The sequence below is a fragment of the Scophthalmus maximus genome, chromosome 9, assembly GCF_022379125.1.
Source record: "Scophthalmus maximus strain ysfricsl-2021 chromosome 9, ASM2237912v1, whole genome shotgun sequence".
Lineage (NCBI taxonomy): Eukaryota > Metazoa > Chordata > Actinopteri > Pleuronectiformes > Scophthalmidae > Scophthalmus > Scophthalmus maximus.
In genome coordinates this window covers 10,463,341-10,475,483 of record NC_061523.1, presented here as the reverse complement: position 1 = coordinate 10,475,483, position 12,143 = coordinate 10,463,341, and the positions used below count along the sequence as shown (strand labels likewise).

General features: G+C 44.3%; 1 protein-coding gene and 1 long non-coding RNA gene across 4 annotated transcripts in view; one reads left to right on the top strand and one right to left on the bottom strand.

The window, feature by feature from the left end:
- Positions 1-454: 454 nt before the first annotated feature.
- Positions 455-12,143, bottom strand: part of LOC118319811 — a 27,859-nt gene continuing 16,170 nt past the window's right edge. The window contains exons 3-4 of one of the 2 annotated variants that reach the window (XR_004796103.2): positions 3,083-3,255; positions 455-1,079 (exon numbers count right to left, since the gene is read on the bottom strand). This is a non-coding gene — a long non-coding RNA (uncharacterized LOC118319811). The remainder of the gene's footprint in view (positions 1,080-3,082; positions 3,256-12,143) is intronic. The other variant, XR_004796102.2, reaches the window with a different exon arrangement.
- Positions 4,902-12,143, top strand: part of eda (ectodysplasin A) — a 13,800-nt gene continuing 6,558 nt past the window's right edge. The window contains exon 1 of one of the 2 annotated variants that reach the window (XM_035650462.2): positions 4,902-7,356. In XM_035650462.2, coding sequence (XP_035506355.2) covers positions 7,024-7,356 — 333 coding nt within the window. In that variant the 5' untranslated portion in view covers positions 4,902-7,023. The remainder of the gene's footprint in view (positions 7,357-12,143) is intronic. The other variant, XM_035650461.2, reaches the window with a different exon arrangement.

Sequence of the window (12,143 nt, the reverse complement as noted above, 5' to 3'; positions counted from 1 at the left end):
AATTTGAACATTTTTTTTGGAGTACAACAACTACATGACGCACAAAAAGTGCAGTCCGGTCAAAGCCCACTTTGTGGGGGCTAACATCGTCTGACTGACATCATTGAGGCTGCATTTCCAATGTTCCCTTCAGCCTGTGTTGCCACAGACACTGCAAATCAGACGAGCAGTGATGCTCTGACACACAGATGCACTGCGATGAATTCAGGTCAACACGGTTCACTAACAGGCTTTCAGGACTTGGCAGCATTAAATTTCAATAGTTTGAAGTAAATCATTGACAACCTCAGGCCCCGTGTATAATGGCACCTGTAATAAATCTGAAACAAAGGTTTACTTATTGGATTGTTAATTTAGCTGATCATACATCTCGTGAAGAAAACCGTCATCTATAAATAACCACTGCCTTTGCAAGCTCAGACTGCAGTCTGAGAATATAGAGAGTGTGAAGTGGTTTTTGTTCAATTTCTTTAAATTTAAATTTATAAATGTATGTGTTGAAGGCAGGAGAGGCACTGGTAACACTAAAGGCAAAGGGTTTTCAAAGAACCTTTGCACATTTTCCCAACAGTAGCACACGTGAGGTGCTCATGTATGATGTTCATCCAGGCTTTGAACTCCTCCGTGCTGGAGATGTTCCTGTCTTGGGAGTAGGTATTTTATCGACCGGAGTCGAAAAGGTGACTTCACAATGACTAAGCTGCAAAGGAAAACTGTTAATAAAGGTTCATCTTTCCTCGTTGATTACAAAACCTTTCATTTCTGGGCCTTTAACCTTATGCTGGCACAAACCCCATGCAGTCATGCTGATGGCATGCACTTTACTTCTTCACAGGATGTATTACAGACCGTAAATCATCGGTCCACTGCCAAGTTGTCGGACCCCACACATACGTCGTGTGTACCAGATTTCTTCCCAGACACATACAAACAGCATGTGGGAGGCTGTGGATCCAGTTGTTGGAAAAGATTGTGCGGCCAATGTTTTTTGAAATATAACCTGATGGGGCGGGTTGCTGAACCGGCCGACCGGGCACAGTCTAGGGACCTGGGAGATGAGGGGGCCCGGCAGACCCAGCCTGAAAAAGACAACAGATAGAAACAAAATGAAACAAAAAGAGTAAAATGACTACAAAGGGATGCAGAATTTATATGGATATGAAAGAACTACAAAAATGCATAAAACAACTACAAAGAGGAACTTTGACTTCAGTCTGGATGAACTCTTCTGTGGGATGGGTGGGGATCTTTCACAAGTCTGTTGCCATGGACTCATTGTCTCGCAATGTTTTATGTGACAGCCCTGCACACGTAGTTATTAACCCATCTAACAGAGTCATCCCTTCTAGATTAGGTTGTTATCATAACTGATAGCAATGATGTTTTTTAAAACTATAAAAATAAGACATACTTTGTAAAGACAGCTGAATGTCAACATGGTAATCTCTACTCACTGGGATTCCTGCATAGAAAATATCACATTACATACTAAGTGAGATCCAGCAAATGTGTTATATGAGTATAGGCTCTCGCTGGATATTTTCCCCACCCAAGAAACAAAACAAAACAAAAAACTTGGAGGCAACACACATGCCCTCTTTAGCAAGGAAAAAACCCTGTGGGATGTTCTTCCCTTTTCTTGTCCCAATATGAAAACACTGACCCGAGCAAATGGATATTTTTCTTCCCAGCAATGTCTGTGCTGGGAAGCGGGGATCCAAGTTGAGAATAAGGGGGAAATTGAGGGAGACAGACGGGAAAAAAAGATGGGTGACAAAGTGCACTGTTGGCAGTTTATGAAATGGACTGAGGTCACAAGGTCCAAGGTAGGAAATGGAAAACCCTGGCATGCGAGAGTACTCGATTATCATGACATGATATGGTTGAGAATTCAGTGAGGGTTACACTGCAAAAATATTCCTCCCATTTTAAAACCAGGGGGGAAATATAAGGCAGTAAACCATAAAAGACAGAGAGATAAATAAACAAAGGGAGCAGCGCGGACAAATGGGCTGAAAGGTAGATTACCTCTGGGTTCACCTCAGGTGTGCCTCTTGATCATGCTGTGGGTCTAGCTTAGAGATTTTGATATGGGTGGTGACTGTTTATTGATGCTGGCAGAGGTTGTGCTCTCAGAGGTGGCAGCCTCACATGAGCCTCAGCAACAAGCAACGTGGAAAACATCCAGGGAGCAGAGAGGCCGTAAACCATCATCCTGGCACATATAAAGGCTGAAATAAACATGCTCCTCACTCGTATTTCACCCCTGTATTGGACTCAGCTTCATAGCACATCCAGGATATACAAGTGTCAACAGGAAGATAGTCTGGATTATCTCTATCACTGTACCTGCTGTGGGTTACTGAGCAATCTGATGCCTAACAACTCAAAATGTAAACATTCCTCCGACGAAGGAGTTGGCAGCAAAGCATGAAGAATTTGAGTGGCTCAAAGAATCCCCCTAATATCTTATGATGTTTGACTTGTCCTTTTTCTAAATTTTGAAGAAACTCTGCATTTATGATGTTTTATTAAAAATAAAACATAATTGAAAACATTATATATGCAGAGTTTCTTCTTCATAGTTTGTGAAATTCGTTTTTCTGTCCACATTGCTGTTAACCTTAAACTAACTTGCCTCTATATAATATATAACACTTCAATCGAATCATATGCTGATTAATATTGGTTGCTGTAATCAATACTTTTATATTAACGATGGATCACATGTGAAAGGGCCACTCAGTTGGACATAGTTAGTGACTGGTTGATAATGGAGCATTTGGAGGCTGCTGGTGGAGACCAAAAACAGATCTAAAAAAACAAAAACATGTTGGCATTACCAGGTGGCCAGAAACATGATTCCAAACAGAGACTCAAGCTGCTCCATATCTGCTGGCAACTGTTTCCCGACACGTTCAACTAAGTTCTTTAAAGCAGCGATTACTGAGGGTGCATGGAGCACACATTCATGGAGTGTCATTAGCATTGGAGTCGTGTTTCTGGCCACCAGACCTCCTGAGGGAAATATCTGGGTGTTTGACTGATAAACACTCCATATGTTCACCAACTAGTTGCTTACTTTGTCGGCTCATTGCTGAGCAGGTAGCATTGTGGGTTTTTCACAGCCTGTTTCTTTCTTTCTTTCTTTCCGTCTTTCTTCTTCACTCTGGGTCATGTGCGTTGTGTGTGTGTCTCGCAGGTCCTCTGCTTTTCATTGATGACAATGACGGAATCGTGTCTCTGCTGATGGTGCTGCAGTGAAACAGACAAGGTTTTCTCACAGAGCACAGCTGAGTTGTTAAGGCGAGGCACACAAAAAATATGCCTGTTTAATAAATTGCCTGTGAAACAGTGAACACTTTGCATATGACATGAAAGGATACTTGGCATAGTTTCATGAAAGATTTAGTGTCAGGAACTTTTCACAGTTTCACTTTAACTTGCATCGGTCATGTGCACTTTTTGGTGATACACAACAATAGTTCTGAGCGTTCACCTTGAGACACTGCCATCTTTATCATTTGAAAGAGGAACTACACAAAAGGTTGATCGTAAAGCTGCATACGTTAATATGACTCTGTGTCCATTATAGAGTCTGTATAGACAGTTTTTAGTGTCTCACAGTTTTGGTCTGGTCTTTATGGCCTGCAATTTTACAGTTTCGGTTCTGTCTCGCTACTTGCACAGTATCGTTTGGTGGGCAGAATTTTTCCGTGTAAAACCTCTGATAAACCCAATGTGCGCAACGCCAAATGGCACACAGATTAAATTAGTGACTAGCGCGGACACATTTAGCAGCACAATGGCTGTATTTCCCTCAGGAGACCAAACTCTAGAGCTAAAAGGAGAGTGGGAGTTGGACCAGTATTCATCAGGTGGACATATTTCCCTTGTTTCCCGCCTGTGTCGGGGCTAAAATGTGTAAAGAATAACATCAAAACAAAGACAGTTGATGAATAAATCCAATTCTTAGTGGTATTGTTTGCTGATTCCCCTGAACATGGTCGCCTTGAGGAAACACACAAAACGACCCTCTGCATGCTTAAGACACCACCGAACTGCACCAATTCTGTCTGGAGTTGAAGAGGAAATCAATTAAGTTTACCCATGGCGTTTATGTACGGCGTTCCACACAACAGTCAGCAAACAGAAAGACGCAGAGGGAGCGAGGTGAATGCAAATAAAAAGAAGCAGCCAGCACAGAAGAAAAAGACAGACCGAGAGAGAGAGAGAGAGCTCTCCGATCTTGAGTACTCTTAAGACAGACACCCGCAATGAGACTGAATTAATCATTGTTCAGGGAAATGGGAGACATGCTTCAATTTACAGGAGATTTATAGGTAGGAAATCAAATACCACAGCCTATCAATTAGCCAAGGTTACACCTCCGCAATCCAATGTGCAGAAACAACGACTCCTGAGGAAGTAATGTATGAGCTGGGAGGTTTAAAACAATCTACTCTGATATGCGATGGTGTTATTCTATTAGCTATGAATCACTTTAGCTCATGTGTGAATCTCAATAATGGCAATCGACAGCTGGTTTTGATTTGTGCTCTTTAAAAAAAAAAATGAGCACAGGAGAAAGGAGGGATTCACAGATAGCAGCTCTTTCGCTGGGGCCAAGCAGCCATCATCTTCCAACAGCTTGTTGGAGCCACAAGCATCAGCCCACCACTCGGCTCTCCATGGTAAAATAGAAGTGTGCCTATATCCTCCTGCAAAACTCTATCATCTGGCAGGAAAAGCCTCTAAATCTTGTTATAAGCTCAGAGAGGATAGAGTGGCACACCATATATGAATGCTGCATTTGAAGCCCAGGGGATGTTCTAAGAATTATTCCTTCTCTATTTGATGCAAGAAAAAAAAGGAGTTTTAATTGGCACAGGCTTGTGTGTTGTGTAATCAGAAACACATAATTCCGACAGTGGCATTATGTCAAGTTTGACCTTTACCTCAGGGCCGCCTGACATCCACTTCCCCCCCCATAAAACAAAACAATGACAAACGATTTAAAATGAAATATGATCGAGGAAACACCCTAAAGCTACTCCACATATAAACATTGACTTTCCTCTAAAAAAAATGGGTTGAAATTATGGGAGATGCATGTGCCAAACTATTCCAGTCCTGAACGATCTGCTTCTCAAAGTCATTGTGCCTGCTGCCTGGATGAAAAGCGTGGCAAACATGCTTAGGCTGAGCCCTCAGTCACATGCCCTATGCGGGTTACTTTGAAAGTCTTTCTCTCTTCCATTTAGCTATCTTACACTCCGACAATGGAGAAAATTAATTCCTGGGAACACTTTAGTTTGAGATCAATAGTCAACAGAGAATATATATGATGCTCTACATACAGATCATAAAATACAAGATGTGTCTAAATTGAATCATCCAACAACCAATATGAGGCTATTTTCTGTTTTAAGTCCAAGTTCATCAGGACACTGGTATGCAGCGTTATTGATTTATGGCTTGGCAATGCTGCCCTTCAGTGGCAGCTGACTAGAATCACTTTTTTTTTTCTGCACGACTTGGAGGAATGAAGCTGATCATGCTGAGGATAAATGGACTGTGGTGCAGTGGCAGTGAATCAACAGAGGAATGTAGTAGTAGATGCTCTCCTCCGTCTAGTAATTAACTTCATGCAAGAAACATTTTCAAAGTGATGAAATACCCTTTTCTGATGTCCACAAAAAGTCATCCTTCTCCATTACTTCCTTCCACAATAGCAAAACGAAAAACCGGCAATTACTCAGTGTATGTCAGCGTGAGCTCATATCATGAAAGAGGCCACCTCTGTGTAGGTCAGGCACACGCAAATGTCAGGTTTTGTCCTGAAGAAATAGAGACAAATGTTATGAGGCACTTGCCCTGAAAACTAATCTAAGCCGACGATCCATCAAGCCATGAAGTTTCAGCCGGCACAGTGCATCGGTTTCATCATCCCGAGCCTCAAGGACAGACCGATCCACGGGCTACCTCTGGTTCCTTGCTTCAGAGATCAAAGTGTCTAACATCTGAAAGGAACAAACCTAAGGTTGGCTTTGGATGTCGGAGCCGTGGAGACCGCAGTGCCACATTCAATCTTGTTAAAGCATTGTCCTGACTTTTGGGTAACATAAATGTCAAACTATTCCCCGAGTCCGGAGCTGAGTGACACGTGTTTAGAGTATTTGATGGTGTTGTACACAGAGCGGTGCTGACCTCACCGTGACATTGACGCCCGTTCCAGGCCGGCTATCACACTGCCGAGCCTGACAGGGTCCAGATGCAATTAGAAACAATTATGTAATATGTAGTCTGTTTGAGAATATCATTTGCGACTCTTTTCAACTCTTTGATTATGTGATGGATTCATCAACCGCCCGCTCTGTTCCAATAACAACGCCGGGCAGTATTTACCAGGGTTTCCAATCAATTTCCTCACACGGGACCACCGCTCCGTGTGCCACCCACAAAACAAAACCAAAGTGCCAAACAAAGCACACCCATGAAAAATGGAGCGTCCCGAAGCCTGAAACACATAAAGCGCACGCATAAACAGTCTACGGCATTCACACTCACGTGAGGATTCACACTCGCGTAGCAGAAAATAAATCACCGGAGGAGAAGGTCACGGAATGTGCCCGGTAATAGTCACACAACAAAAAACTAAAACTGTATAAAGAAGAGAGTTGGCCTCTCTCACATCATCCTCTCGTCATCATAAGCATCCACCGGGGCGCTGCAGTGGCCCGCTCTGTCCGGTAGGTGTCGCTCGACTGCTGCACCTGGTGCAGCCGGCCCCACAGGAACCTCTGGCCCGGGCTCGTAATTGTCGCCCAGACCAATCGCGAGGGAGGTGGGCGGGTCTCCACTGTTACTACAGATACCCGAGGAAGTTTGCACAGCGACCTGCCGCCGCCGCCGCCGCCGCCGCACCACCTATGAGTCTGACGAATAGCCGCGGCCCGCGCGAGACCGACGAGCCGAGTATGCCGAGATAAACGAGCGTCTGACTCGCGCACCGTCCCGACAATGGCCTGCGACGGTTCACCCGCAGGGGACCTCCCGGACAAAGTGATGCCCCGAGCGGCGCCCTGCACGTGCGGCAAGAAGTGCAGGAGCGGCCGCAGCGGCAGCGTCGTCTTCCTGGGATTATTCCTGCTGTCGCTGTCCCTGCACGCCGTCACCCTCGTCTGCTACTTGGACCTGCGCTCCGAGGTCAAACGGGAAATTATCCTCCAGAAGCGGGACTCCATGTTGACACTCGCCGGCGGCGACCTGGCTGACCCGGCGGCGCTGCTCTCGCTCGGCCACCCGCGACCGGACCCCGGCCGAGGAGGAGGAGGAGGAGGAGAGGGGCATGAGGTAAAATCAATAATTCCGACAGAAAGAGAACGTGAATAAAAGTGCAGCTTCTTCAACGCATTGTTTTCATTCCTCGCACGGAGGCAGCTCGTGTTCCTTCACCTCTTGTTCCCGTATCGCGGTGTCAGGTTCTGCGCCTGTGCTCTGTCATGGCATGTTCCTGGGCAACTTCTGCACAGTAGGTTGTCACGAACTTTTCTCTCCTTTTCTCTGTTTGCCTGCGCCGTTATCACTCGAATATGCATTGAATTGGCGCTCCCATGTGCGTGATTCAGCCTCCCGGAGGAAAGAAGAAGAAGAAGAAGAAGGAAAAAAAAAAGATGCACAAAGGTATAAGCTTATGAAGTCTGTCACCTGGCCAATGTTGAGGTGAACACATCCGGGAGGTGGTGGCATGCCAATGAATCTCACCTTCATTGTCGTTAAGAAAACAAACACATTTAACCCAATTTGTCTTGTTTCCAGTGGCCCTCCCCTCCCTCCTAAAGCGTACAGAGGTGGATGCTCAAAGCTTAGGCTGGATGCACAGAGACGGGTCAGTCAGTGTGCTGGAGCAGGTGGACGGAAAATGAACTGGATCACCAGCAGGTGCAAAGCCCCAAGGGCTGATGTAAATTCATCAGGACTTAGATGGGGCAGTTGGTACTTGGAGCGGAGCCAGGCCTGCTCTCACATGTGTTTTCTTTTCTGGCAGCGGGGCTGATTGAATTTTCACTGTGTTGTCTGTGGCTTTGGCAACAGCCCCCACCACCACCACCACACACTCCCTAATTTCATCAGTACAAAGGGACCGAGTGTAGGTCTCGACTTTGCGTTGCCTGTTCGGTTCGCTCACATGTCACCGGTTGTGTAACAGTTTTTTGCAGGGAAAACGATCCGCTGCGTGTGGCGCGTTGGCTGGACATTCAGTTGTTTCGAACCATCAACTCGTTCGTCGCAGGGAGGAATTCCAGTTATCTAGGAAGAAGGCATTTATTTCTCTGTAGGAAAGATTTTCAAGGTCCACTGCTGGTATTTGGGGGTTTGTAACATTTTCCTTTCATTTCATTTTCCTTTCACAAGTGGGAAAGCTCAGCCATTCATTTAGTCCTCAGTGTGTCCTCTGCTAAGCTTATTTTAGATAGTAGTGGTTTCCCTGGTTAGAGCCGAGTGAGATGGGCCCGGTATTCATCCCAGATGGTGACTCTTCATGAGGTGAAAGACTGTAGCCAGGCTGTAAATATTTAACAGCGCTGTGATGCTGTCTTTACCAGATGTCTGCATTAAACAACTCTGATTACACATCCCACAGTTTACATAGTTGGAGAAACAGGAGCATGTGGCATTGGGACGCGGCAGCCGCACTTGTTAGCTTTTTCGGGCATCTCCTTTGAAGAATCCCTTTTGAGGGCAAAAAAATTTGTTTATTGGATTTTTTCACACAAGTCTTCATCAAAGGCCCTTGAGCAGCACAAGTGAAATTTGATGTGATGTGCAGTCATACATACAATTGTAACAGAACACGAAAAGGTCTTCCTCAAACTCGAAGAAGAAAAAAGACAATCGGATATTGGAGAGAATATGCAAACCATAAAGACACATTCGACATAGGCTTTGTCGTCATATACTGTAGTATCAACGTGACCTCAGTTCAAATGGACTTATTCTGTTTTTGTGGTTGAGCTTTACTTGAAAAATACAAGGTTGTGTGGCTCCTTGTTGTGTAAAAACAGCTTTGCACACCACACTTAGTCCTTGTCAGATAGTTTTCAAGTGGGTTGTCAGTGTCGAACATGAATCAATCTTGGCAAACGGTGCATCCAATGGCAATCAATGATCAGCTTCATGAGTCAAACAGAATGGAAATAGAACTTTTGCTCAGTTAAGATCACATTATCGGGGAGCTTTAAAGGTTGTCAGGGGAAAAAAACTAATGAAAAGGAAAAAGCTTTTCAAATGTCAATGTCAAAACTTCTCATCGATCGCAGCAAAGATGTTTTCTCTGCTCTGGGCTAACATTATAAATGTTTAGTACGAAAATCCTGAAGACAAATTTGGTCTCAGTCCATTGACTGTTTTACTTTTAACCAGATTTCAACAGATTCTGTTCCATTTTTGTTTTGTCCTACTTCGGCCACCTCCCACCTTTTTGGTTTCAGTCAAGGCATCGTGGCCTTTAGTGCTGAAATTTGGCAGAATTTATGGACACGCACCTGATCAAATGAAAGTCTCTGGGACTAAAAACTCTCAAGTTATAGGGATCTTGGCTGTGTGAGCTGTAATAAGACAAGTCTCTTATCAATTTTCAGGATCTCCCTGTGAACAGAAAAAAAGAGCTGCCTGTAACTCGGTTTATGGGGTGATGTGAGGCAAATAAAGAAAATGAGACAAAACGGGGAATGCTAACAAATCAAATTTGTAACAATATAACACAATTTGTGCTTATCTGTACCAGACGGTATGTATTTACCCAATAAAACATTCGTAGATCATCAGATGTGTTGATACCAATAACACTCAGTCTAACAGGAAAATGTTCAATAAAAGCATCAGGGGCTTTGGTAATATTTTGTTGGAGAAATTTCTGAGAAGCACACAACATTATGTAACACCAAACAACTCACACTTTTTCAGATCCTTGTAGTTGCTTCCTAATGAGAGCCGATGACATGGTCATTTATGACCTGGATTTGGGAAGTGAACAAACACTCGTCCCCTCAACAGCCACAGTTGGTATGCCCCTGAGCAAGGCAGTAAATCCCAGCTGTCCAGCAGATCTGCGCAGTTCCCAAGAGTAAAAAGTGTGTGTGTTGCTCACATGGGAGTGAAGTGCGAGGTACGAATGCGATGCAGTGCGCGACTGGAGTAAGTGTCACTCGCAGTCTGCAGGCCTCAGTCAGTGAGACATGGCGAAATCCAATCCACCAAATAGTGTTAGCTCGGGTCTTGCGCTTTATACTTGAGCCTAACATTTTTCTTATAACCATTATATGAAATAATTCTCCCCTCTGATGTGTGCCTTCAAAGTCTCACAAAGAACAGATGCTGAAACATCTGGAGTCTAGTTAACGGCTATTAAAAAAGTCAGTTTGATGGGACACAAAGTCCTCAGCAGCATACATGATCTGGAGTGCCGGGGTGGGCTATCACCCACATCTACTTTAATTGTGACCAGGGCATGATTAGTTAAAACAGCAGTATCGCATATACAGATAGAGCAGGCTTACATATCTGGGATTAATCGGCATGGACAAGTGTTGTAAAAGGCACAAGGCAGAGGAGGTAAAAACATCATAGTTCCTAATATCTGTGCAAACTTTTCGATTTAAGGCCAGTCTTGACAGACAGATGAAGTAGACGCCCAGTAAAGATTAAGTCCAGAGTCACAAACATCTACCAAAATAATAAACTCTCAAGGCATTCGGCTCGGCATCACTTTGCCAGCAAGTGTTGCAACAGTCTGAAATCTGACTGGCTGCTGACAGGCAACACTTCCCCCAGGTTGAGTTCCACAGCTTTTTTAGATGACAATCTATGGATGCTGTTATTAAATTACCCAAAGTTATGGTTTAAAACACATGGCCCTTCCAGAGAGCTGTGTTTGATATTGGCTGAGGTAGGGACACTCCTTCTGGGTGATAGTTAAGAGGAAAACACGCCGTCATTGAATCTTTCCAGGAGTGTGAATCACAGGAGTATTATGAGGCTTCAGGTCACAAAAAGGATGCATGCCTTTAAAGTTAGTAATGCCTGTGCAGCGATGATGGGCACCCAGTCTGCATCTGGCACCCTCAGCCACCAGCCCTCAGTTTGACCTGCTCAACTTTTGTAACCTCACATTCTCCACCGCAATTTAGTGACTAAATCTTGGACGAGCCGTGGAAATTAAAGGCGTTACTGCAACCACAAATGTCTGTATTTGTTGAGTAAATGTGAGCTACTAGGACTGAAGGCGTGAGCTGTGGCATTTTATTGCCATAATCAACTCGAAATATCATGAATGTCCGGGAAATTTGGTAGTATACGTGCAGAAAAGGGTAGAAATACAAGCCGTTGTCATATTAAGTGTTAATAGGGCAAAGAGAAGTCGCCTCATCAGAAAATTACACATCCCCGAGGTGACTGAATTTTAGTCATATCCTCACGGAGCAACGGGGAATCTCTTCCTCCGAGCATAGCAGCACCCCCCACGCTTTGAAGATTCGAGAGCCCTCTAATTAATAGCATTTTTCCCCTTCTGCTGAAAAAAAGAATGGTTTACTCAATAGTTGGCACTTGGCATACATACCAACACGTTGTCATCCTGATTTACTGTAACTCTGCCTTTGAAGGGTATGAATGCTGTAAAATGTTCTAATGACGTGGAACAAATCAAACAAATGGTGCAAAACAATTTTATCCATAGTCGTATAATGGAATTGTTGTTTTATTCATCTTTTATATTCTTTTTGAAACCCTTTGTTGCCAGCCACACCAGTCTGGTAGTAGCCTAGCAGACTGCTTGTTTGTTTTCTGTCGTTCAACTGGAGCTTAATCTCGGCCCAGAAATTGGCTGTGGAATCATGTTTGGCTGTCAGAACAGACGAAAGTGTAATGCCATATGCCTGAACACACACCCAGAATCCTTTGAGAGGTTAAAGCCCCCTATATGCCAACAGCTGGAGAGGAGATGTGGAGACACCTGCACACCAAATGAACAGCGAACGTCGCTGCTCGCGGGAACATCTGGAGGTCTGTGTGCCGATAAACCGCTCCAACACTCACTACTCCATGAGGCTGGAAATCCCGTGCTTATAAGGTCAGACATG